Source organism: Brugia malayi (genome assembly GCF_000002995.4).
Source record: "Brugia malayi strain FR3 genome assembly, contig: Bm_v4_Chr2_contig_001, whole genome shotgun sequence".
NCBI lineage: Eukaryota > Metazoa > Nematoda > Chromadorea > Rhabditida > Onchocercidae > Brugia > Brugia malayi.
The window spans coordinates 11369386-11393125 of NW_025062476.1; the positions used below are offsets into that span (position 1 = coordinate 11369386).

Consider the following 23740-nt stretch of genomic DNA (forward strand, 5'->3'; position numbering starts at 1 on the left):
TTTTATGACACCGAACAACTTTAATCTTGAAATTGTTTATCAGTTGAATATTTTACAAACATTTTTTTTCTTTAAGTTTTATCTATAAACAATTTTGCTATGATGGTATTCAATTTGCAAGCGTTTTATATTAATAAGACCCATAACTGCACATTGCATTTATTTATCTTTCAGATAAATTTTAATAAATTTTAGTAAATTTTAATACTTGAATTTTATTCTGATCAGTTTCTCATTGCTAAAATAGAAAAAAAAACTTTTTTGAAATTTCATTTCTTTTTAATTTTTTGTTTGTTTTTTTTCTCCTTTTTAAACCGAATGATAGTGATATGCTTATTTTACTCTGTACAAGAAAGACTTTAAGCTAGAGTAAAATATAATGAAAATTTTAAAAAAAACACTAGTTATTTTATACAGTGTTCAAAAAGATTTGAGAGATTGTAGTTTTGATCAAAAAATTACACTCACTTTGCGATTTCCTACAATTTATTTCATATTATTATAATTTTGCAACTGATAAAAGGAAAGAAAATAAAAACAAGAAAGTACTAGAAACTTGGAAAAAACTCTCTGCTTTTGCAAAAACTTTATTTCATCTAAATCAAGTCAAACTTAATAAGTTTATTAAAAAATTTTTTCATTCTTTTCAAAGTATTTTGCTCACTTCAAAAAAAAAAAAAAAAAAAGAAAATTTCAATCGCTTAAAAATTTTCAATTATATTCCAAACATAACATCACAAATATTTTTCGCCAAGTAAGCAAGCAAATTTCAAATTTAAATTTCTTATTATACATATGTTTTCGTTTCAATTTTTATTGCATTTTTCGATAATATTTCACTTGCAAGCATTGGTTATAAACTGAAAATATTTACATCTAAATATTTTTATGATCCAAATCAACATACATTATTTGAGGTCAACAGTGACACATTCATCTATCAAAGTGGATGAAATTTGAAATCATCAAATTCGATCATAAATTTGTACGAAATAACAATTATCTTATAAACTTGACAACTATAACATTTACTGCTTAAATTTATATATGAATAATTTGAAATTTAAATCTTTTTTTGCAGATTTATTTTTAAGGCGGTTACTTTAAAGTAGCATACAATAGAAGTTTTAATATAGCATACAATAGAAGTTTTAATATAATTCTCTAAGTTTTAGGATAATTCTGAATTTACTAAAAAGTAACACAATATGTTTAAGTTAGCTTTTTTCTAATCTCTTTCATCTTCATTTAATGTCATTTCAATGATTAGATCAAATAGTCTACACAAAATTGATTTTTTTCTTTATTAATTTAGATATAATTACACATACAGTAATTACTATCACAGTATACTTAAAAGTTAACCTTACTGTGAGATGTAAAAAAAAATGTTTACAATAGAGCGATGTTACAGTATCATTTTTATGACAATGATTGTGTTAAATTACAGGTTTGTAATGATAAAGATTGACATTTGCATATTTCTATTTGCGCTAATTGCGACATTTGCTTATGTTAGTATTTCTGTTTATCATGCAAATGTTCATTTTTATTTTACTAATTTTGTCAAATACAATTTCTCATAATTGCAGCAATAATATCATTAATTAATTTTATGCATTAATTCAAAGGCTTGTGGACCATCACCGAATGGTGGTCTCAAACCTGATGGCGGTGCAAAACCTTCTGGTGGTGATGGTGGTAAGGGTGATGAGCGTCGTGTAGTTGTTACTGATGTACCTGGTGTTGTCACTGATGCAGCTGGTGGTGCTACTGAGGCAGCAGATGAAGTTGAGTCTACGACAGCAGAAGAGTCTGGTGTGACATTTTGGAATTGAAATGAAATTACAGGAGTGAAGTTGAAATGATTCTAATACTGAGGAATAATTCAGATAGGAAAAAGCGAGAAATAGAAGCAGAAGAAGAAGAGCAAAAATGCAAAAGTGCTGAAGTAATAATAACAACGGATGAGACTGAATCACCAGATGGAGCATTGGAAACTGTCAAGAAATTGGAAGCAGAGGTGGTAATTTATTAAAAAATGAATTAATGATGATAGCTTGAATTTTGCATAATTGAATGAGTCTGCAAAATTATGCTTAAACTGTTTAAAAATTTCAGATTGATCAATCATTCACTCTTCTATATAATTATATTTTTTAAAATTAATTTATGAAATGAATAAAAGTTTGGTAGACGATAAGAATTTAAAGTAACTTTTTTGGAATGATTAAATTAAATGTGCAAATTGTTATGATTTCTTTCATTTTAACTTAAAAAATTAAGAGCGCAAATTATTATGATTCTGTTGTTTTTTTCTTATTCTCATTAATTGCATATTTAAGATTTAATTTTTGAACAAAATAAGAAAATTACAAAAATAATCATAACACAAATTTTTTTTAGATTAAATCTGTACAAGATAAATTTGCTAAAACAATTCGCCGCATAAAACTTAAAACATCAGGGTCTGTCTTATTAGTTTCAGTTCTCTTCTTTTCCAATTAATTAAATTCTGTGATTCAGGCAACTTCCTTTTTGAGGAATTTTAGTTTAAAAAAAAAATAAAAAAAATTTAATATTCAATTTCTTTTTTTATCAATGGAATAAATGAAAATTATTAATTTAACGATTTGCTCATTTCTTTTTTTAGTTAATTTGATAGTAAATTATTGCAGTAAATAAGCATTATTTAATATTTTTTATCATCAATTTTTATTAATAATATATGATTACAAATTTTTTAAATGTTATGTCACTGAAATAGAACAGGTGTTAAGTTTGACTAATTGTTGACATAGAATTTCTTTTCTTAATTCTTAAAAATGAAGATGAAATCAATTAAAAGAAGCTAAAAAGTTTAGTAATGAAAAAATTTACCAAAAAAAAAAATTTATATAAATAATGAAAAATTGAATTTCAGAGGTGGTGATAAGCTGAAATTAAAATTTGCAGTGGATGCTGAATGTGATACTACTAGACATTTTATTCTCGATACTCTATTTAAGTTGAAAACTGTATGTTTTTTTTTTTTTTATTCCACAATATGGCATATTATTTTTTCTTAAAATAAACTTTCTTAAAACAATTATGAATATTTAATTTAAAATAAGATTAACTACATCCAATAAAATTAACTGAATGATGAAAAGCCCAGAAAAAAAGAGAAACAGAAACTGATAAAATGATATGATTGTGAATATAACAAGACATTTCAAATTTTATTTTATTTATAGATACAATCAGCAAAGGTCAAATGTGAATGTGAACCTCCTGTTTACCTTTCGAAGAATGATTTTAGCACAGTGTTGATGAAAGGATTCAAAAAAGAGCTCAAAAAGGCTGTGAAAAAGGGTAAAAAAGAAATCGGCAAAAAAATGGAACTTTTATGATTGCAATATAAATTCATAGAAAAAAAAAAAAAAAAAAAAATGTTGCAGGAAAGCATTTGTTTGTTTTTTTTTTCTCTGATAATTTGAACTTAATGAAATTATTTATTTCAGTTGATAAATTGATATATTAATAGTAAAATATCACAGTAATTGTCAATCATTATCCTATAATTTTCGCTAATTTTTCTCAAAAAAAAAATTTTTTTTTTTTTTTCAACAGTAGATATTTCATTTGTATGATACTTATCAGATATGAAAATATGACAATAATAATATCAAAACAAATTTTGTAAAAAAAAATTTTTGCATAAATATTTGGATTCTAGCATATCAATAAATTATTAAAGAAGTTTTAAAATTAAGTAATACTTTTAGTAATTATAAGTATTTGCTAAGTGTTATCACTTCTCAACTCTTTGATATCTAATCTGATAATTTTCTTGCATAAAGTATAACTGAAAGCATATCTATGCATGCATCAAATAATCAAATTCATCCAGAAATGTCACTTATCAAAGCTGAAAGATTAAAACGGTCAATTAATGATATCGAATAAAAATTATTTGCCATTTTGGGACGCTTATAATTGGGACCTAATGATAATTGTCACATAAATAATAATTTAATATTATACTACCAATACTTCTTCATCTCATACAAAATACTACCAATACTTCTTCATCTCATACAATAATAAATAATAGTAGTAAAATTAAAAAAAATAAAAATTTGAAATTTTTAAACGAGCTTTGCAATTGTACCTTAGCAAAATGAAATGATCAATAGTTCAGACAAAGCTTGCCGCTAATCAATTATTTATTCTTGTATAATTATTTATCAGTCAAATTGTCATTGATTACACAATGCATATTGAATAATGCTGGATGACTAAGGGAAGGTGGAAAAAAGTTTAATTTTTGAACTGATCGTTGCAAATAAATTGCATTTATAACTCTGTAGAGAGCTGAAAGATTTTCAAAAGTTAATGAAATAATTGCAAAAAATAAAAAATAAAAAAAGTTAATTTACAGTTTTTTTTCTACTGGACAAGACACATTTAAATAAAAAAAAAGAGCACTGAGTAAGTTGCGATATAAAAAGAAATTTGTTTCATAATTGAATTAAATTTGAAATTAAAATAATATTTTACTCAATTATCGCTTCTTTTTTTCTTGTTTCATTGAATGTTTTTTTCAAAAGGAATTTGTTATGAGCAATGAGAAAATGAAAAAGAAACTTTAAAAAAAAACAGTGAAAGAAATGAACAAATAATGAAAATTTTGATATGTAAATAAGCAAGTAAATAAAAATAAAAGAAAAATATTTTCTTGAATTCGAAAATATTTATCCATTTCAAATTGCAATATTTCTAACATATTCAAATATCATTGAAAAAAGAAAAAATAAAAAGAAAAACTCATTCAAACTATAAAATTCATCAAACTCATACCATGTAATAAATAACAAAATTCAATTTTAACAACTTATATTACTAATTTCTGTATAAACTATAAATGTTTGAATAAACTACAAATGATTAAAATGATAGCAAGTAATTGACAACACCTATGATAATAATTAAAATTAATACTCTTGCTCGTTTTGTTTTTCTTCAATTTGTTGTTTTTCATATTCGTCAAAATTAATTAATGTATCCATTTCTGTAATAATATTTGTTGATAATTTTATCATTATATCAACTGTTGTTGTTGTTGTTGTTGCTGTTGTTGTTGTTGTTTTAGATTGTTGCATTCTTTTTTGAGACTCAACACTTGATAGACGTCTGAAAAAGAAACATATAAGAGAAAGGAGGAAATTAGTATGAAAATGCTTATCGATAAGATAAATTATAAATTAATTATAATTTTCAATATATATTATTAGTATTACTTCAAAAATAGTATGATAGAATAAAAATTTACTAGCATATTTGAAGATTTTTTCTTTTTTTTTTCTTTTTTGAATTAATAAAATGAAATTAAAATTAATTAAATGATATTGTTTGTAAAATATAACAAATAACTACAATTGCTTTGATTATTTTGAATATAAATTCAGTAAAAGTTTTATTCTAATTAAACTTAATCAATTATGCAAATAACAAATAATTAGGATAGTTTATTTAAATAGAAATGAATTAACCTTATTTGTTGTGTACGTTCTATTGTATGCAGCGGAAATTGATATCGTTCAAATAGTAAACCACGATTACATGACAAAAAATACTGCCATAATTCAATACATAAAGTAAATAATTGCTTTCTTATTTCTTTATTACATGTAAAATAAATTACCTGAAAAAAATATTAAAATTTTCTAAAAAAAAAAAAAAATAGTTTTGGAATTATAGAAATTAATTAACAATTGATTAAATAATTATTCAGTCTTAAACTAATTATTCAATTTTTTTTTAACTTCATTGTAAATTAATTTTTAATATGCGTAGCTTAGAAAAATGGAGTAAAAAATTTTTGTCATCTATTTATTAATTAATTAATTAACTTATATGTGGTTATAAATAAAATACCGGATTTGAAATGTGCGTAATGGAATAAGAAACGGAATGCAATACGGCAACCCATTTATAGTTAAATGGAAAAATATAATATGATAAATAATATATAAGCATATAGCTAGAAAACATTGCTACCACCGTAACGATCTAAAAATTAAATTTGAAATTATGTATAATTTTTAACGTATCAAACTTATTTGATATATTACAAAAAAGATATTTGATGTTTTATTAATTGATGTCAAATTACAGTAAATAATTTGACAAAATATTTCAGCAAGCATTTCATTAACTCACTCATTTAAAAGATGAAAATTTAAATTTATTAAATTAGTAAATTTTAAAACTAAAACTTTTCAAGCATAAAAAATATTTTGCAGCAAAATAAATAAAAAATTAGAGAATCAAAAATTCTTTCAATGGTAATTCTAATGCATTATTATTGAAAAGGTAATTTTTTTTTTTTTTGAAATTATGAAAAGTATTTTTTTTTTTATTTAAATGAAATTATCTTTTGGATGTAAAATTAAATTTTTGTATTTTTATGGCATTTCAAACTTCCAAACTTTTTTTCATTAGTATTTCTCATCACTTTTTTTACGTGAACCGAGTGTATTATTTAAACGTCACTCACGTGATCGTTTTCTTTTTTTGCCGTGTGTGACATTTGTAAATTTGCATTTTTCCGTGATTGTTGAAATATGCATTCTCATTTACAAAACAAATATATTTCAATGAAAGCTATGGGAAAATAAATGTCGCATGACCTGTAGGACAATCCTTTGTTGTTGTCGGCTTGCTTTTTGCATAGATTTTCTTGTTAATTCGATATGAGATTGTTGCGCTCCCAATTTCATTGACATTTCTAATAGTAAAACGCTGGCACTACAATAAGAAAAAGTTTTATTAAAGTTAAAGTAATAAGCAAGAAAAAAAGTATCATTAAAGTTAAGGTAATAAACAAATTATTTTGAGTAAATTTAAATTATTCTTTGAATATTAGCATTGTCTCATATAATCATTACAATACTATGCCATATTAAGAAAATGATAAAAAGTAATCAATTAGCTTATTAATAAATTGAATTTTTAATTAATAAATGAATGATCAGAGAAAAAAAAAAACTCATTTAACAATTTCAATTCATTAACAGTCCATTATTAATTACCAACTTTGCATTTAATTTCATGAATAACAGCATAAGTGAAAAAAAAAATAAAACATTATTTGATTTAAAGTAGCAAATTAATTACTTAATTAATATTGTGTTCAAATAATTTATTTTCGAATTTATTTCTTCCCTCACTTATTTCTACAGTATTTTATTTTAAAATTTTAGTGAAATTTTTTTCAAAACTCATTTTTGAAATGATATCTCTTGCATAAATGAATTTTTTTTCTTTAAAAATATTTGTTTAGTGAAGCAAACATTAAAAACTAAAACACGAAAAGAATTAAAAAAAAATTTTCCTACATTTTCCAATTACAAAAATTAGAAAAAGTAGAATTATCTGATTATTATTATTTTTTTTTTTTTTGCTTAAATATTTATTTTGTATTTAAAATTGTGAAAAATGTGAAATATAACTTAAAATTAATAAATTAAAAAATAAAGCAAAAAAAAAAGAAAGGAAATTGTATTAAAAAAAATTATGGATAAGCTATAACAGCTAATGAGCCTTATTTTTCCTTTTCAATTTTTTCATTCTGTCATTATTAGATGACTTTTAGGAATGCTAATTAAATCCACATTTTATTCTTCAAAATTTTTTTTTTTTTTAAAAAAACTATTCAAATTTACTTGTTGCTAATTAAATGAGATTGATAGAATATTAGGGTGAAATTTATAAAATGATTTAATTTCACTTTACTTCTATAATACCAATAGTAATAACACTTTCGTCATCGATGAGTAATTCTATCAATGATTTCTATTCTAAATATTTTTCTGATCAATCAATAATTTCAATAGCATTCTTCTACTTTATATGTAGTACTAGAATATTTATACAAGTATTTGATTAAAGAATGTGAAATGAGAATTATGAGATTATTATTAGCAAAATATGAAATAATTGATTATTCATTAAATAGTTGTTGATTAATTATATTGTAGTAATTAATTAGCTTAGTTTCTTTTATTAGCATCAAAAAATAATAAAGCAGCAAAATATTTGAATAATAAACATCATAGAAATATATTTATTTGTAAATTTTTCAAACTTAAAAAAAAAATTCTTTTCATAATAAATTTGAAAAACAAAAAAACGAAAAAACTAACTGTTGAAGAGCACATTTCCTTTTCCAACGTTTGTATAATTGTATTAATATAATTGGATTTGATATAGATATTATTATAATTGTACTTAATTCAAGTGGTGTATATGTATAAATATAGATGTTAGTTTGATTTAAAAAATCTAAATTTCTGTTTCGATTAATTTACAATCTATTAAATTGGAAAAAAAGAAGAAAGATTGTTTTGCTATCAAATCTAATAATTTAAGAAAAAAAAAAATTTTTTTTTTCTCTATTAATTATATAGAAAAACGTATTTTAAATACTAATTTACAAATTAGTGATAAAAATGAAATGAAATGTGATAAAAATACATACTATTATCACGTTGATAACCAAATGTGTAATATTCTTTGTTTTGTAATGGAATAATCATACAACATACATTCGATAATAATAAAATTATATTTTGACCAATAAAAAAAATCCAACAAAATATGCTAAAATTATAAAATGAAGCTTTTTTTTTTTTAATAAACAAATCTTTTTTGTAGAATTTTTTCAGTTTTTTTTTTTTTTTTTTTTTTTTTAATAAATTATTTAGCAAAATAATTTATAACAAATTTTTGTCATAAAAATATAACATAATAAATCAAATATAATTTAGTATTACTTGTAACGCATTATTATTAAACGAAAAGGAAAGGTAAACTTACGACATAGTTAAACAGGAATTTTAAAGTGTGAAAGAAATATTTTAATTGTGATTTTTTATTGAAAAATTTCTTTAATTTAAGAAAGATTCATTTAAAATTTAAATTCTTTTTAAATTTCATTTAAAATAGAAAAAATTTCTCTTTTTAGATACAATTGTTATTTATGGTTTTTTATTAAAATAATTCAATTAAATTAAAAGAATTTATTAAAATAAAAATTTTATTAATAAGAAAAAAAAATGCAATTTACCTGTAATAACGTATTTTTGTCAACGAAACTAACAGCGTATAACGGCCATAAAATATTATTGCAGCCAGTCGATCCAAACAAACAGCACTTATATGTCTAATTTAAAATTTGAATTGTATAAAAATTTAAAATGCATATAAAAGTTGTGGTAGAATAAATTTTGATAGCAATAAAATATTAGATTGCACCGGAAAAATTTAATTTATATTTGAAAAAAATTGTAAATATTTACTCATAAAACTAATTGTTACTAAATTTATATAAAATAACTGAACATAAAAAATATTTGTTATCATAAAAAATTTTAGAGAAAATAGCATTTTTTAAAATATTCCAAATTAAAAAAATTCCTACTAAATGGCATAATTGATGAATATTAAAGTTGAAATTGTATAAATTACATTTATAAAATTAGTAAAATCAACCGTTTTTAATTAGTAATATCATTTCAGTCAAATTCATTTCTGGAGAGCAAATAAAATTAATCCATCTTTAAATTTATACTTTGAAAATTTATTAAATAATTTTTCCATCTTCTGCATATACTTATTATACGAAGCTTATTTATTATATAAATTAATTTTCCTTTTTAATATTAAATCAAATGAAACTTACTTAAGCAGAATTAACCCTCTTTTTTTTAAATATTTCAATATTTTAATTTTCAAATTTAAACAAAAAAAAACTTTTATTTTAAAAAGGAACGAATGTTTACGTAAGTGTAATCGCCCACGCAATCCAATCGATTGTATTAAAAATTTTCATCCATTGCAATGATAAATAATGTCCTTTGAGTATAATTGGTGGATAAAAGTAAAAAATTGTCACAATGCCATGCAATATATCAGCAAATGCTAAGCTAAGAAGAAGAATAAAACTGAAAAGAAAATGAAAGAAAGTTAATTAACAATTTCTTTTTAAATTTCCTTTAATTATTTTTTTTCTTAAAGCAAATTAAATATTTTAAAAATTAAAAAAATGACAAATTAAAAATTTAAATGAAGAGAAAATACTGGTAAAAATTAATTTTTCTTTTTTATTATTAGCTTATTCATAAAATATTTAAAAAATTTCTATTTTTTTATTCCTTATAAATACATTTTTTTTTTTTGATAATAAATAATTTTTTATTTTTTAGGTAATTTTAATATTTTTTTTTAATAATAATTCTAGATATTTTTATAATTTTTCAATAATAGTTCTAGCTTAAAAATTTTTTTTTTTTAACAGTAATGAATGATTTGTTTAATGAGAATTTTTTTTAGATATTTTTCTAATCTGTTATAAATTTTTTCTAATAATTTTAACAATTCTAGCCAGAAATATCATGTCATATTGAATGCTTAATTAATTATAATACTATTAAGCATAATGTGAATTGGATTATGATGTAAATAAATTCTGATTATTATTCCGTATAGCTATTAACTGCTTTATGATTACAATTAAAGAATGATTGTAAGTAATGAATGCTTAATAATTACTTATGCTTAGATAATTATGATACTTTTATGCATTACATTAGTAATACTAACCTTGGTTTATTCAAATAATTAAATTTCACCAAAACAGCAATCAGTGATGCATTACCAAATATTGCTGTTAAACCAAGCAATTCTAATATAACAAATAGTGATAAATCGAGTCCTGATACTCTGATAATATTGCAATAAAATTATTTTGAAATGTTCAAAAAGCTCAGAAAAAAAATTTCTTTATAGTTTAAAATAGATAGTAAGTAATAATAATAGTAAGCCAGAATAGTCTGAATTGTGTAACTAAGTAAAATCTGTGACAATTTATATTACTTCGTAAAAAAACTTTTGTCTTTCAAATTATTGAAAAAGTTTATTCCTAAGTTTACTGATAAATTCATACAGGAATGATTTATTTTATTTTTGTTTGTAGATTAAAAATGAATAAAACGAGAAGACTAACAATGATCTTTGATCGTTATTCATTGAAGTATTATTTGCTTTAATATTCTGACATTTTCATTTAAGCTATCAAATCCGCTTATCAAATAAATATCACAATATGATAACAGCAAAATTAGCAGTGCTAAATCACACTTTCAGTTGAAATTTTAGGTATTAATATTAAGATCAATGAAATAATTAAATGTGAATTGATACCGAATGATAAAATAATCAAAATTTTGGAAATGAATCATATTTTGAATTTATTCCTTTAACCTGAAATTAATGAGATTAAACTAGCAGCTAATTAATGATTTCTAATGAAATTATCTGAATCGATTTCCTTTTTTTTTTTTTTTTGTTTTTTGTTTTTAAATTAAACACATTGCGAGTATTTATATTATTAGTCCTATCATTGGTAATATTTCCATATATTTTTAAATCGGTTTTAGAAAAATTGAAATGAATGGCTGAAAATTTAATGAATGATTGCTTATCACTTTAAGAATACTTATTTTCACACAAATATAATTTCAAATATAAATATGTAAAATTATTGATAAAATTATCATAATATTATAATATATTAACTCATAGTATCATAATATTAACTAAAAATCATAGTAACAAATTGTAAAAGGAAAATGAAAAATAAAAAGTAAGACTTAATGATAAAATTTTACTTATTAATTTAACTATTTTAATTTAAACAAAAGGACAAAATTATAATTTTATAAAAAGCTTAAACAACAACGACAAAAATTAGACATAGCAATTTTTTTTATTTAATAGAATTTTATAACTAATTATTTTTTTTCGAATTATTTTCAGAATAAAAAATAAACATCGCTTATATTCAATTGTACATTTACGTATACCTCCGAGATCAAAATAGGTACGTCGAAAAAAATTATTTAAATTTATTTTAATTAAACTATTACTAACATACTTCAATCAAATATCACAAATTATGAGAGATAGGGAAAAAGACAGATAGAGAAATGAAAAGGAAACTAGAAATTAATTACTAATTAGATAAATGGAATGTTAAAAAGAATGAAATATTATTTTCATCATTCAATTTTAAGAAAAATTTCATTTCAAAACTACTAAAAGAATAATTTAATTTTGCGCATAACACGTACGTAAAATATGAGCATTTTCAATTAGATTTTAAAAATTATTCAACTTTTAACAAGTAATCAATGAAAATGAGGTAAAAATAAAAGAGAGGAAGGAGAGAGAGAGAAAGAGAGAAACAAATGGAGAAAACTAAAATTTGTTGAAATGCATTAAAGCTTATATATATATGAATATATATGCAAATTAGATTTAGTAATGAGTATTTTTCATTAGCTAATGTATTGCTATCATAGTTAGAGTAGAAAATTTTTGAATTGAAAAAGGTATTCCATAAATAAATATTGTTGAAAAGTAAAATTTTAAACTCAAAATGAAACGAGAAAAAAAAATAACAAAATTTAGGTTCAAAATAAGCAAAATATATGCAATGATAGTACTACTTAATTTCTTTTTTTTTTTTTTTTTTTTGGGACAGAAGATCTAAACTTTAGGAAATAGAAAAAATAAATTAATTTTTAGAAAACAAAAAAAAAAAAAAAAAGAAAAAAGAAGAGAGGAAGAATGAATCAATTAAAAAAAGATCATTAATTAATTAAAAATTAGAATAGTTAAATGGTATAGCTTGGAAATTATATTTAAAAACAAAATTATTTTACCATTTCTTTTTTCCATTCTTTCTTTCTTTCTTTTCTTTTTTTTTTACTTCTTTCATAAATTATATAAAGCTAAAAAGTTATTGTAATTTTTCTTTAGAGTAATCAAATTTGACACTAGCTTGATTTATAATGACAATGTTAAAATTTTCGCAAAGGATGAGTGATGTTTGTGATGGAAAATTCTAAATGAAGTTAAAAACAAATTAACACCTATTGTTTTAGCTGGTTTAAATTAAATTAAAAGGAATAGATATTAATTTTTATTAAAATAATAAAAAAGTCATATTTGCATTAAAAAAATTTGTGTTTTATGTAAAAACTTTTAAATTTGAAAAGAAGAAATTTGAAACAAAAGAACTGAAAGTAATTTTAAAATGATCGAAAAGAAATTAAAAAATTAATTTTTTGAAAAAATTTTCAAAGTGATGAATGTATAGTAGATAAATGAGAAAAAATTTTTTGTTGTAAACGTTTATTAAATTTTTAATATATGAAAGGAATCATTATGAAATCAGGAAATCATTTGGAAAATTTGAAAAATGAGTTAAAAAAAAAAAAAAAAAAAACAGAAATCCTAGCTATTTTGCATTTTTTGTTTCATTCCGAGGATTAACTTGAAATATGAAACTTTTTTGCTTATATAATTGCCTGTACTTTCTTATTTCATTTAAAAAAAAAAAAAAGAAAAAAAAAATTTCCTTATTTTATAGGAAAACAAAGAAAAAAAAAGGAAGAAAGAATGAGAAAAGGAAGAAATGAAAAAGTTCGAATTAGTAAAAAGATTGATTGAATGGAATTACAAATTCATTTTGATTATTACTTTCAAATGTCAAATTTGATTTCAACTAATCGAATGCAACATTTTATGATACCCTAAAATTTCCATTTCTTTTCGCTTTTTTTAGCTTCAAATATAGTTACTAGTAAAGCAATTAAAGTTCAATAAGTTAATTGTAATATTATTATCTAACTACTTATTCAAGTAAATATTAGATAGAGATGAAAAAAAAAAAAATTTATTTACCACAATAGTTCAATAAAGCAGAGAATAAAACTTACATTTATTAGGGTTGTGTTTTTTAAAATATCTTATTACAATAAATATTTTAAAATTAAACTTTTATAAAATTTTATAAGATATCTTATTACAATAAAAATGGATTAAATAAGAAAGAAGTAAACTTTTTTAACATTAAATATTAAATACAAAATATTTAAAATGAAGTGTATATTTGAAATTAATAACGATGAAATTAGAATTAAATCTTTCATAACTCTAATTACAAATTTCAAAATAAGCAATGTGCAGTGACTAAATTAATAAATGTATTAGCCAAATGTTAATAGCATCAGATTTGTTAGTTTCTTTGCAATTAAATTAAATAATTAATTACATTTGCAAAAGATAATCACAAAATCATTTTATAAATTTGTTAAAATTAAAGAAAATAATAGCAATTTTAGTCTGAATTGGGATCATTGCTATCATTTTTTCTATTTTAATAATGCATCTTTTTTTTTTTTTTGTCATTCAACTAGAGTAGATGACAATATTATAAATCAAAAGAAAAAAGGTTTAATTCTAATGTCACGCTTCAAAATGACACTAACGTGACAAATAATGTAATAGTCACACTTCAAAATGATGCTAACATGAGAATTGATGCAACTGTCACCAAAATGACACTGGCATGAGAGTTGATCTAACCCTAATTATAATTTTAGGTTAGGTTAGATAACAAACTTTTATGAGAGTAACTTAAAAATTATTGGGAAGAATGGGATTTTATTTTTGATCGATGTTAATTAATTTGAGACTAAAACTATGTTAATGAGTAATTCTATAACATTTAGGCTTAAATGTGCTAACATATTTAGGAAGTAATATTAAATGACAATTTGAATGACATTGGATTTAATATGCTAATAATAGGTACTTAATAAAGAATACGGTAGGATTGAATCAAATAATCATTTTTCTAGCTGAAATATCAGTATTTAACAAAATTTAAAAAAAAAAAATTAGCGCTAAAAGAATTGTAAAAAGAGTACTTTGTAAACTTTAAAAAGAAAATAATAAAAATAATAATAATTTTTAATTGCTAATTTTAAAGATTTTTAAATTAATTAAGAATTAACTCTATCAAATAAGCCAATTTTTTTTCTTTCTTTGGAATAAAAGAATTCATTAACTTTCATCTGTTGATTAAAATTTTTTTCTCTATTCTCTAATCAATCAAACTTGCTGATAAAAATGATAAAAAAAGAAAATACTGGTCAATTTGAACTTATAAATATCTTTCAATTAGTTACATACATCTATAAACATATTAAAAATTTAATCCAAAACTGAATGGTGAAGTGGAATCGATATTGATAACATCTCTCTCAATGCATTTATCATTTCGAGATGTATCATCCACATAAAAGAAAAAAAAAAGAATTTTTGTTATTTTTTGAATGTTTAAAAAAAAAAAAAATTACAACTTGGGAATTTAAAGTCGGAAAAATTTCAGATTTATTAATTGCGAGAAAAAAAACATTTCCAAAAGCAAAAAAAAAGAAAAAAAAATGAAAGAGATATGGGATTTACAAAGTTTTAAAAATTTATCACTTGAAATAGCAATAATTAAAAAAAAAAAAACCAACTCTTTGTTGTTATTATATTTTAGCTAACTTTTAAAAGCACAAATATTTCAGATCAATTATATTCAAACTTTTAAATTAATTACACTATAAGTTTCCTTAATAGTTCCTATTTCTATTTATGGGTAATGTATTATTTTATCACTCGTTCTGTTATGATAACTTACAGAAATCAACCCTTAACTATTTGAGCTAATTTTTTAAAAGCATCAAATATTTCAGGTAATTCATATTCAATTTTACTACCTGCAATTAGTTAGCTTAACTATTCCATTTACTTATCTTTTATTTTCTTTCTTTTTGTCACCTCATACCGTAAAATTTTATAACCAATTTTTAAAATAACAGAATAACTTTTATATTGTTACATGAAAAGTTTGCAAAGATTTAACTTGCCAGTATTTTAATTAAAAGCAAAGTTACTTATCAGCCAAAGTAATAATGAAGAACACTAAACTAAACTCATAAGTAACAAATAAAATTACAATTAATAGTGTGTTGACTTACTTATGTAGCAGTAATAGTAATTAAATTAAAAGTTAAATTTGAAATTATTCTCATAATCATTGCATTAGCATTAGTACAAGCATTACTTCATCGTATTGCAATCAAAATTGCTTATCAAATTATATTTAAAATCATATAAATCAAAATTATCATTATTAAAATTCATATACATATGAATGATTGGAAAATTTTCAAAAATTATATAACAAATGTAAAATGTCTGCTATCATCTTTTCTATTATCTGTGATAATTTATCTCTTTTATGATAATTTCATAAGTAAACCCAAAATTTTATCATCTAAAATAATAGTTATTCTATATGCACTGAACCAACTAGTAAGCATAAAATGTTAGCAATAATTATTGTATAATAAATTTTGTGATGTGAAATTTCCATAAAAAAAAAAAAAAAAAAATAGAAATTACTATCAGTTTATCACAAAGTCATATTTAAAATCATACTTATAATAATATTCGTTTTTGTCCTCACAGACACAAGAACGCAACATCCATTTAATCAATTTGCTAAAACTTTTTTCAATTCCTGAAAAAAAATTTGTTCATTTTAAAGCTGAAATTAATTAATTAATTTCTGCTAAATCAATTCGTTGCTAATTTTAATCTATCAATATCAAAACGTAAACATGCAAAATTATTTTATCACTTATACGTGTCTGTGCATTTCTCTGTGTGTATGTGTGCATGCAAGTTTGTGTGATATCTTTAAATTTGAGTTTCTAAGAAACGAAAAAGAATAAACATAATTCTTATTTTAATTGTTTACATCTGATAAACTTATAACTAATGCATTTATATATGTGTGCAAGTGCACAAGTATTTAGTATTTCTTTAAAAAACATTTAATTTATGAGATAAAGAAATAGTATCTATCAGTGAAAATAATTTAATCTAAACAAATGATTAACGAAAAATTGGATTTTAAATTGGTTAAATAAAAAATCATATTGACAAGACGTATAATATTTATCTCTCACATAAGAAAATATTAAATGCTCATATATACATTATTATTATTATTATTATTATTATTATTATTATTATTATTATTATTATTATTATTATTATCAAACAAACATTAAAACATCAAACAGACATTTTTTTGTTTAATAATTGCAATTATTACGATTGCAATTATTTTTGTTTATTTTTAAAAACTATTCATTTCAATTAACAAACTAATTTAATGTTTATTTCCTATTATCATTATCATTATAATAGCTAAGAGTACCTAATCATATTGTGAGCATTTTAAAATTAACTCAATCACCTATCTCATTTATAAAAAATAATCAATCAAACATACTACAAATATAATTTATATCAAACGTTAACAAATGTTTTTAACATGATTAAATGCAAAAAAATACAGTTATATAAAACTAAAGAATTTATCAATTTTAAATTCATTTTTGTAATTTCAACGAGAAGATAAAATTTTATCGATTAAAAAAAATGCATTTAAAAGAGCGACTTCACTCGTATTTTGTTTACGATTTACTTTTCATCTAGAATTTAAAATTTTTTGCTTCTATTGAAAAAATTAACAATTTTTATTAGCTATTCAATAATTTCAGCAAAACCAAATATCATTGTCATCAATTTTTTTTTCTCGCCAATTAATGAACTTAGCTTTTAATTTAATAAAATTATGATTGTACTATCTCATTGCTTATGTTAGCTTTAAAGGCAAAAAATTATAAGTTAAATGCTCAAATTTATTGAATACTCCAATTGAAAATGAAAAATTCTCATTTTCTCTTCTCAAATATTTTTTATATAATACAATATAAATCAAAATTTTAATTGTTTAACTTATCTCTAAATTTACAAAAGATATTAAAGCTCTTCATATTGTTCTTATAAACTGATATTATTGATTTTGTATAATTAATTAATTATTAAGCTTACACATATTAATATACTTACTCAATTATGATAAATATCAATTATATAAAGTAACGATTACAAAGATATAAAGTTATAAAGTCATGCAATTATATAAAGTAATGATTATCAGAAATTCGTACTTACCTCATGCATATTAACTACACTTACTCAATGTTAATTAACAATTATGTATATGAAATTCGTGTTTAATCCATGCATATTAACATTTATACTTAATTAATCATTGTGATGGCAATGATTTCATTTTAGTGATAATTCCAAAATAGAAAAGTTTGATAATAATTAATTTATGCATCTATGATTAACTTATCAGATATGATAATATACTCTTGCATGATTAGTTTTTTAAATTACTTTTATCATCTTTCATTCTGTTTATTCTTTCAATATTTACTTGTTAAAGTTTTCCTGTAATAGATAGAATATAAAAATAGTTTTATTACTTCATCCAGTTGTTATCCTTATCACATATCACATTCAATCACATCACTTAATCAGGTATTAAAAAAAGTTTAATTTATGTATAAAATTTTTAGCTATCATTTCAGAAAATTCCTGAAGTTATCAAAATGAATTGGTAAATGCAATATATGTGATATGATAATATTGATAACTTCATTACACGATAATATTGATAATTTCACTGATAATAATAAATAATGCTTAATCAGGAATGCATCAAACAACTAAAGAAATTGCAACTAAATAACATCAAATAAGATCATAAACAATTAAATGATAAAACTAATAAACTTTATTCCCTCCCTTTTTCTCTATATAAATTTAACAAATGACTATATGTGTCGTTTTTATCACTATCAAATTTTGTTATCATAAAATTAATATTAGAGTGACAAAATTAAATTCTTATTATTCTAAAGTTAAATGTTTATCATACTAAATTTTATCATACTAATATGTGAATTAATACTAAATATAGAAAATACATGTAATATAAATTTTAACTGGATTCTAATTTATTAATTCCAAATAATTCAAAATAATTAAAATGATTTTTCAAAATCTTTTTTTTTTTTGCCAAAAAAGTAATAGCAACAGTTGTTTATAACCTTACCACCAAATAATTTACAAAATTTCATTGTAAAAGTAATTAAAAATATCTATCACTTATCAGTTTTGATAAAAATTAACAATCAGTTAGTGATTATAGAGTTAACAATGGTATTTCAATGAATGAATGGAATTTAATAGATAAATTTGGAAATTACTTGAAGCATTAAGTGAGACAAAAATTAAAGCCAAACTATAAAGCTAATTAAAAAAAAATTAAATGTAAGTAGTTAATTGAAAATTTTAATTTGAGATAAAGGATGCTAAAAATTTTAATTAAATTATAACTTTTTTTAGATTGCAGTATTCATCTTTAGTATTAATAAAAATAAGAATAAGTTATTGCAATGAAATTTTTCATTGTGATATAAATATTCTCATAAACATAGACTTGTTTACTAAATATTCTTGAAAAATTTATTTTGAAACTATTTATTTATACTTTCAATAACACAACACTAAGAAATTTATCCCTAAATCTCATTTAGCTTTTGAAAGAAACTATAAAATCATTTTGCACTTTTCCAAAATCTTTTTTTACCAAAAAAAAAAAAAAAAAAACTAATAATAACAGTTATTTATAACAATACTATCAAATAATTTACAAAATTTCATTGTAAATCTTTGTGCTCTTTTTTTTTCATTGCTTATGCTAATTAAGCATTAATGTCAATTTGCATATATCAATTTAAAATTTCTAATTTAATATTTATTATAATAATATTTTAGAATTTTTATAATTGATCAGTTAAAAACAAAAATTTTATAAAATAAATATCATAACTTGATGTCTTATCTCTAAAAAAAGTTTTATCATCATTAATAAGCGAAAAAAAATTCTGTTTAAATATAAAATTTTTTTTTTTTAAATAAAAATTACATTGTTTTTTTTTTTTTTTTTAAATTATTTGTAGCATTGTTAAATGTTTGTAAAAAAGAATTATGAGGATAAGCAAAAAATAAATAAATAAAGTAATTTCATTTGATAATATTAGCAAAAAAATTTTATAGTAAGTACTGATAAAAATTAGAATTGCTTTATCATTATTAATCAATAAGCGAAAAATTCATTAACAAATTTATTCAATCGTCAAAATGATAAAAAAAGTAATTTGTTGCTGTTATACCAAAATTAAACTTTTAAAAAAATGAAAAAAGTGATAACATTGATATAATTTATATATCATATCATTATTGCTTGACAAAATTTTCAATCTATCCAAACAACAAATCGCTAACAATTCGATAAACATTCAAGAAAAAAAAAGGAAAAAGAAATGATTAGAAAGTTTTATAAAATTGTATACTAAAAATGAAGTAAAACTTTAAGAAATCATAGAGAAGTAATAATGAAAAATGAAAAGTTTCATAAATTTGATTGTTGAGAATGAAATGAAATTTTAAGAATTTGTTGCAGTAATAAATTTATGAAAATATTAAAATGATTATATATTAAAAAAAAAAAAGAAAAAACGAAGAAATGAAAAGAAAATATAATTGTTTTTCTCGCAAAACGATCAATATAAAATTGAAATAGATGAAATGTGTAAGTTCTTCATTAAACTTATATATGATCTTATTCATTTGAAAAAAAATACTTTTATCTAATTCTAATTTAAAAATTGAATAAAAAAAAAAAAAACGATTAGTAGTTACAGAACAAAAGTTTGCAATTCAATTTATTAAAGGTTAAATTTTTTTTTAAATATATGAAAAAAATGAGTTTTCTTTTTTCTTTTTTTTTTAAAAAAAAAAACAGCTAACATTGATACTATTTTAAATGTTTAAAATCTATAATTTATTAAATAATTTCAGAATAACATATTCAATAGAAATGTTTGTTTTAGCAGAATTAGTGATCAAAAATATTAAAGTTTTCATTTTTTATTTGATAAAAGAAATTATACAAACGATATTATTTACTTATCAAACATTAGGAATCTGATTTCAAATTTTGAAAAATGACGCATACTTCGAAATGGTAATGAAGGAAAATGAAAATGAATTAAATTTAATATCTAACAAAAATATTATTATTATTTAAATTCACTATCTACCAAAACAACAAAAAAAATTTTTGACAACAATGACAAAATTGTTTAATCATTTAAACAAAACTATAAATAAGATTGATAATAATAATAATAATAAAATATTAACAATTGAATATTATTTTTGATGACTACTTAAATTCTGCCAAACAAAAATATATTTATTAATTTATAATATAACTGGAGAATTATCAAAATTATTCTATATGAGTAAACAATAATAAAAAAAAAAAAAAAACTTTCTGTTTATTATCTATACGATTTGATTATTGATAACAACAAAATGCTTAGTCATGAGATTGAAATGTTGACAAGTTAAAAGTTAGCTTAGCAAATGTTTGTTCATAAGGAAGAATCTTGCAAATACTATGTGTATACATGCTAAGCTAATAAATTTGAGAAATGTGAATTTGAAAAATATAAATTTTAATTGTACGTAATGTTATGATTGCATTTTAAAATAAAAATTTTTGATAAACTATAGAGTAAAATTTATTAAAAGAATTTATGTTATATTGCTTTAAGCTTATTTCTATTCATATTTTGCTTCTTTAGGCTTATTATTATTAGTGTTTTGCTACCTTCGGCTTATTGTTATTTACATTATGCTACTTTAGGCTTATTACTTATTTTATTTTGCTACCTTAGGCTTGCTTTTATTCAAACTTTACTACTTTAGGCTTATTCTTAGTCACATTTTGCTAGCCTAGGCTTATTCATACTTATATTTTGTTGTTTACATTTATTCTTATTCATATAAATAAAAATAAATACAAAGTGCAGGAAATTAAGGAAATTTGAAAAGCTCTGATTAGTCGAAAGCATCTTTCTTAATCAAAATGAGATTGAATTTTTCAACATTTCAATATTTGAAACTGAAATAATACTAACTATAAAGTAATATCTGCTCCTTCCTATTTGTTTTAGTTTTATATTTTTAACAAAATTTAATTATTTACTTATCTTTTCAATTTCATTGATTCTGTTTTTTTTTTTTTTTTTTTTCTTTTGTTTTCTTTTGTTTTTACAGTTTTTCTGCATTGCTTAATTTTTTATTACAAAGTATGAGATATAACATTAATATTCTAAGCTAATATTATTATATTATGAAAAAAACTTTTTTATTGATTACAGTAAACTTCTGGTAATATTTTTTTCAGTTAATAATCAATCGAATAACATGCATAAATTAATAAACAATAAAGTAAACATCAGATATAATTAATAAAAAAAAAAATGGTGTAATAATGAATTATAATTAAATACCATAAAATATATATTAAAAATGATTGAAAATTTTTAAATAATTATTGAATCATTACGTAATTAAAGTGAACAAAAATTAAATTAAAATTATTTTTTCAATAAAAAAAAAAGAAAGAAAAATGAATAAAAAAAACTGCAATTCAAGATATTTTATGAATAAAAATAATAAACAAAAATGAAATGATTGTTATTAGTTAGTAAAACTTTGTGTGTTTTTCTTTTCTTTTAAAGAGAGAGAGAGAGAAGAAGTAGAAGAGGTAGAAAGGGAAGAGCAATGGGAAAAAGAGAGAGAGAGAGAGAGAGGGAAAGGGAAAAGGAATAAAAAGCAATGAATGATAATTTTTAAAATAATTAAATTTATTGATTACGGAGCAAAAAAAGAGAATTCACGTAATTTACGTCATTGATAATTCTTTTACCTTATTTGGTTGATTTTATTTTTTTTTGTACCAAATGAATTTTTTATTTTTCTTTCTTGATCTCTTTGTACTCTTTCCTATAAACGTATGGAATAGAATTGTTGCTAATTTAGTATTAGCATTAAAAGTTAATTAAAATTTCATAAGAGAAGTTTAGTTCTTCTCTTTTTAAATCTTTTTTTTTTCTTTTTCTCATTTTCAAAATAATTTTTTCGAGAATAATACAATAATATAAAAGAAACATTATAAAAGACTCTTTTAATTATCTCCAAAAAAAAAATATTTTTAATTGCTTTTTTTTTCTCCTTTTCGCTCTTTTTTTTTTGGAGTGTTTTAAATTAAACATTTAATTAACGTTCAAAATTTATAGTACTTAAATTGCAGTATGATGACGAAATGTAAAATGAATTTAAAAAATATTTTGCAATTATCAGCAATGTTTTTGTTGCTTTTTTTTTTATTAAAATCAAAGTTAAATTTAAAAAAAAAAGTTTGCTTATTATAAAAGTTTAACAACTGCAATAGTACAGAAATGAATAAATTCAAATGATAATAATAAAAGATGAAAGATAATTGATAATTTTAGCTATTATTATAATATTGGCAAGCATACTGCATGTTGCATGCAGTAGTAACATGCAATAATTGCACATTAACAAGAATCTTGTGTGTGTGTTTTTTTAAATTAAAACAAAATTAAAGAATTTTATAGCTGTAATTAAAATTAAAATTTTAAATCATAAAAGCAAGTTTTTTTCTTTGACTTAGTTACAATTTTCTAATTATTACTTTTATTTTCATTCATATTAAAAATTTTGCAATTATATGTACACAAATTTTTGAAATTTTTTTTATAAGAAAGCTATTCTTGTTCTTTCATTTTTAACAAACAAAAAAAAAAAAAATGAAATAAAAAAAAAATTGAAATAAAATAAAATTTGTTAAATACATATAAAATTTCAATGCAATTTGCTTACTTTTAACAAGCTAATTTAATAGCTATGCTTCAAATATCACGTATAAGCTTCTCAAATTTCTTCACAAAATTAGATAAAAGTTAATTATTTTCATACAGCGAAT

At 20.9% G+C, this 23740-nt stretch overlaps 2 protein-coding genes across 2 annotated transcripts; one reads left to right on the forward strand and one right to left on the reverse strand.

Annotated features, from left to right (window-relative positions):
* Positions 1–1430: 1430 nt before the first annotated feature.
* Positions 1431–3392, forward strand: Bm7779 (Uncharacterized protein; the record flags this gene model as incomplete). Its single annotated transcript, XM_043079261.1, has 6 exons — positions 1431–1514; positions 1632–1818; positions 1893–2023; positions 2407–2468; positions 2924–3017; positions 3237–3392. The coding sequence occupies 6 exons, from the start codon at positions 1431–1433 to the stop codon at positions 3390–3392; spliced, it is 714 nt and encodes a 237-aa protein (XP_042935195.1).
* Positions 3393–4976: 1584 nt separating this feature from the next.
* Positions 4977–11073, reverse strand: Bm14323 (Uncharacterized protein; the record flags this gene model as incomplete). Its single annotated transcript, XM_043079262.1, has 10 exons — positions 4977–5175; positions 5535–5686; positions 5920–6054; positions 6675–6792; positions 8190–8328; positions 8525–8646; positions 9113–9208; positions 9828–9989; positions 10648–10767; positions 11051–11073. The coding sequence occupies 10 exons, from the start codon at positions 11071–11073 to the stop codon at positions 4977–4979; spliced, it is 1266 nt and encodes a 421-aa protein (XP_042935196.1).
* Between the last annotated feature and the right edge of the window lie 12667 nt (positions 11074–23740).